Source organism: Melopsittacus undulatus, chromosome 3 (assembly GCF_012275295.1).
Source record: "Melopsittacus undulatus isolate bMelUnd1 chromosome 3, bMelUnd1.mat.Z, whole genome shotgun sequence".
NCBI classification, from domain to species: domain Eukaryota; kingdom Metazoa; phylum Chordata; class Aves; order Psittaciformes; family Psittaculidae; genus Melopsittacus; species Melopsittacus undulatus.
This window is the reverse complement of record NC_047529.1, coordinates 49,824,260-49,829,016: the sequence shown is the minus strand read 5'-3', so window position 1 is coordinate 49,829,016 and position 4,757 is coordinate 49,824,260. Positions and strand designations below refer to the sequence as shown.

Genomic DNA, 4,757 nt, shown 5'->3' with positions numbered 1-4,757 from the left:
AAAATAATCTATTGAATCATAGCATCATAGAATGATTTGGGTTGGAAAGGACCTTAAGATCATCTAGTTCCAAACCCCCTGCCATGGGCAGGGACACCACACACTAAACCATGTCACTCAAAACTCTGTCCATCCCCTGAACACTGCCATGGATGGAGCATTCACAACTTCTTTGGGCAACCTGTTCCAGTGCCTCACTACTGTTACAGTAAAGAACTTCCTTGTATCTAACCTAAACTATTGAAGGATTTGTAAAAGTTTGAGCTGACCAGGATGTGCTTGTACCAAACCAGCTTTGTGTTACTCAGAACACAAAAGCCTAGCTGTTGTATTAGTAAAATGAAGCCTAAAATAATCTCAGTCTAGAAGATTGCAATGATGCTGAAGGCCCTTGGACTCCCCTGACCTGAGGCGATGCAAGTGGCTCTGGGCTGTTTCAAGCTCTCCTGAGCTCTTTCTCTGCACCATGTCTCCTTGAGCATTCTGGAGCACAGCATGTAGTACTGTTCCAACTCCATAGATTGGAGGAGCTTTCTCCCACTGAGGGACAGGACTGTGAAAATCTGTTTATGGAGACTTTGGCACTAAAGAAGTCATAGAATTGTAAAATCATTTAGGTTGGAAAAGACTGTTAAGATCATGGAGTCCACCTGTAAACCTAACACTGCCAAGTCCACCACTAAACCATGCCTCTGGGTGCCACATCTACACATCTTTTAAATGTACACCAGGGATGGTGACTCCACCACCTCCCTGGGCAGCCTGTTCCAATGTCTGACAACCTGTTTGGTGAAAACACATTTCCTAATATTCAACCTCAACCTCCCCTGACAGCTTGAGGTCATTTCAGTGTATGGACAAATAATGTGATTCTTAGTTCAGGAAATGATGTCCTGATGTGAAATTATTTCCCCTGAAATTGGTCTTTCCATATCCTAGACTCTGCACATTCTTTCGTTTTCGCCATAGGTATTTGCTGGCTTTATCCAGTCTACCATAAGTATACAGTCGCAACATTTGAAGTTTATATGCTGTGGCTTTTGTTAATATTCAGAAGAAAACTATTAAGGCCAGAAAGAATGAAACATTTTTGTTATTGTGATGGAGTCAATTTTCTGAGCCTATAAAATGCCCATCAATGAAGTGTATTTCCGGTTTCCAATTCCAGTTTTAAATTGTTCCTGTGACTTGCGCTGAATACTGTATCAGTGTGCAGCTTAGATATTAGTACTGTACCCAGATCAAAACAGCCCTTTAAAAATGTATACCTTTGTATTTCCACACAGATCATGGATTTCTACGGGAAGTATGCGGCTGTCATTTTGACCGTTTTATCTGTATTTCTGCATCTCCTTCATGCTTTCCCAGATGGAGAGTTTCTCATGCAGGGTAAGCCGCTTTTAGCATTCAGAAATAAGACAATTATTTGTAAAGAGTATTAATTAAACTTCCACATGTTTTATAAATGTGGTCATAAATCTTAACATTCAGTTGCATTTACTGACACTGAGATATGAAGGGATAATAAATCAAGATAATTTTGCTATGGGTATACTTCCTATTTCTTCTCTAAACTTGATTTCTCCAGGTCAAGACCCTCCCATATGACTGTGTCCTCTTGTTGAAGTGGGTGATCTTAATCCTCAAAACATCATAAAATAGAAACATTTGGGGTTTTTTTGTGCTCTTGAGATTTAAATGATAATATCAGGCACAGTAGAACCATGGCTTCTCCTCATAACATTCAGAGTATTTTTCCTGTGTACATCCCAAGATATGGGATGCTGGTGGTGAAGCATTCTACAGAAGGGGTGTATTAGGAAGTATTTAGAGACATTTTGGAGGATTCAGGGGGTTTTATTCAGCCTTAAACTGAATATAGAAAAATGCAAGCTACAAAAATATTGGGATCACTGGGCATTTTTAAAACACTTGATAACAGACCCTTGCCTGAGCACGATGTCTAAGAAGCACTTACAGATCCTTCTAGTGCTATTTAACTACCTAGTAGCAGGAAGTTTTCTAGGGACAGCTAGTACAGTACATATACAACAAAAAGAACTTCCAAAACTGCCAACAAAATTGAAGAGACAACCAGAAAAGATACAATAATGTTTGGGCCTTACCTCGAAAGCCTCAGTCTAATTTTACAGCTGGCGTGTGTTGCGGAGTTGGAGGACCCTAAAGGGGTTAGGGGCAACATTGATGTCTGTCCTTCTCTGTTCTGTGCACATCAAGCAGCAGAACGTGCCTGTGCATCCTCTTATTGTCTGCTCTTTCCCTTACTTTACGAAAGTTAAAATATATCTGGAGACCAAGTAAAAGTCTCTTCCTTATGTTTTTATGGCAGGTTGTCCAGAGTGCAAGCTAGGAGAGAACAGATTCTTTTCCAAGCCAGGAGCGCCCATCTACCAGTGCACTGGGTGCTGTTTCTCCCGGGCCTATCCTACTCCAATGAGGTCCAAGAAGACCATGCTCGTTCCTAAGAACATTACATCGGAAGCAACGTGCTGTGTAGCAAAGGCATTTACTAAGGTGAGTGTGTGAATGAGACCTATTTAAGATTCTTTTAAGATGCATTGTTTTGTTGAAACAGTGAATAAAGAATATGTTTTTGATGGAGGACATCGGAGAACTATTTGAGGGAAGCACCCTTGGCAATTATATTCTTTACACTTGGGTTCTTTTTTCCTAAAGAGGAAATTAAAGTGTCAACCAGTACTCAGTATTGTCAAGCAGTAGTCAGATGGGATGTGGAAATTGGTGTGGTGCCACTAACTTCTGTGAAATTGCTTTGACTCATGACACCTGCAGTTCTGGTGATGGACTTGTCCCCTCATTTTTGACTCTTCTGGCTGTGCACCCTTCCCTTAAATGCTATGCAATGTGTATTTGATTTTAGTAATTTTCCTAGCTTCTTTCCTGCATAGACAGGAGTTCTCTGGGAAGGTGGCCAGTCAATACTATCAATTACATATATGGGAACGAGGGACCAAAACCATCTGTGCTCATTAGATTAATTGCTATTGTGTGTTAGTAGCATAACCAAGAGGGAACTGTAAGCGTGTCAAACTAGTCTGAGCATTTAACACTCTCATTTCAAATGTTGTTTTAAGGAGAGATTCTGCTAAAGCTGATTATTTTGGGAGTGATTCACCTGCAGGTGAAGAAACCTTAAATTTGATGTAATAAATGGTGACCTAGTTGAAACAAGCTAAGGTGTCTGTTCTATAGTGATCTGCACACACCAGGCTCATTAAGTGTGTCAACTAGAGGCTCAATTCAGTTACGCACTCACAGCTTTGGGGCCATTTGAGATGCCCTGGAGTACTGAAGACATCTGTGTATGGCTGGTAGACACAGGACCCAAGAAAGACCATCTCGAGTGACAGCTGGAGGCTTGTTGAGTTCCCCTCTGAAATCTCAATTGACAACTCTGTCTGCACAACTGAATGGAGCACTGGGTCTCCATGGGCTGTGAGGAGAGCCCCAGACACCTGAGTCACCTACAGACAACAGCTGAACTCATTCTGGCTCTTCATCTGAGTAGAGCACAGATCTTTTTCTAGACCACAGGCATTAAACTTGCCCTGAGGCAGCAACTAGAGTTTGGTCGAGATTAAAAACAAAGATGGCTCATAGTGTCTGTGGCCTCCATTTTTATAATCCCCATGTGGAATATTTTAAGGACACTTTCTGACTTTTCATAGATTAATAATTGATACTTTTTGAAAATTAGACACTATAAGAAGTGCCAAATAAAGGACACCAATCTATATTACTATGCATGTCACTATTGAAAACCTTCTCCTTACGGCTCCAAAAGCCACTGCTGTTGCAGCTTCACAGGCTGGTGTTCAGAGGCCATTCTAACAATACATATACCCCAAAAAGCCTGTGTAGCTCGTGGTTAAGAAGAGGGCTTCAGAACTTTTACTTGAGAATACTGTTTCTACTGTGTAGCTAATGCTAATTATCTGTTATATGTATGTGTTTTCTTTTTTTTAAGATCACCCTTAAGGACAATGTGAAGATAGAGAATCATACAGATTGTCACTGCAGTACCTGCTACTATCATAAATCCTAAAGCCTGTCCCTTTGTTAATGATCAAGGACAACAGTGAATGGAATATTTGTTTTTGAGCTTTTATAGCACTGCTGTGTAAAATGTTATGTTTTCTGGTCAAGACACTGGGTAGACTTTTGAGTAAGCTGGATGGCTGTTTTATTTCCTCTTTGCTTCTTCATGCATTTAAGTAAGTTCAATTATTTCAATTTTGGGTAAAATATAGCACTTGCATGACAACCAAACGCTTGGTCTATTTTTAAAATAAACTGTCAGTTAAATCATCAATGTTTCTTGAGGAAAAATGGTGTTTCAATAGTTCAAAGAAAAAAAGATACTGCTGCTGTTAATTTCTATTCTTTTTTTTTGTAATGGGAGGGGGAGGGAGGGACTGGTGAGGGATGGGGAAGGGGACAGAAGCAGAAGCAATAATTGTTCCTTATTCACTTAGTGATTAGATTTTTTGAAGACTTCTTCCAAGACATTTTGTTTCTCCTGTTTATCTTCCATTTTTTCATTACCTTATGGTCAGAAAGTGTAACAGTGTCTCATCCACGCACAGCCCTCTGTCTTTCCATGCTAGCTTTTGTTTTTCTTTGAACTTAATCTCCTACCATATAGATAGGTAAATGGATATAGAATCAGACGTTATAAAGAATTGTACAGTTTTGTATGACAGTGGTGGAACAGA

At 40.0% G+C, this 4,757-nt stretch overlaps 1 protein-coding gene across 1 annotated transcript; it reads left to right on the top strand.

The window, feature by feature from the left end:
• The first annotated feature begins 1,265 nt into the window (after positions 1-1,265).
• CGA (glycoprotein hormones, alpha polypeptide) lies at positions 1,266-4,418 on the top strand. Its single transcript, XM_005153129.3, has 3 exons — positions 1,266-1,389; positions 2,351-2,535; positions 4,010-4,418. The coding sequence occupies exons 1-3, from the start codon at positions 1,290-1,292 to the stop codon at positions 4,085-4,087; spliced, it is 363 nt and encodes a 120-aa protein (XP_005153186.1). The 5' UTR covers positions 1,266-1,289; the 3' UTR covers positions 4,088-4,418.
• Positions 4,419-4,757: the final 339 nt, after the last annotated feature.

Bases quoted from the DNA above. Each gene is read 5' to 3' on its own strand.
- CGA (XM_005153129.3), top strand. From the start codon at position 1,290: ATGGATTTCTACGGGAAGTATGCGGCTGTCATTTTGACCGTTTTATCT. The intron at 1,390-2,350 runs GTAAGCCGCTTT...TTTTTATGGCAG, and splicing joins TGGAGAGTTTCTCATGCAGG to GTTGTCCAGAGTGCAAGCTA. The intron at 2,536-4,009 runs GTGAGTGTGTGA...CTTTTTTTTAAG, and splicing joins TAGCAAAGGCATTTACTAAG to ATCACCCTTAAGGACAATGT.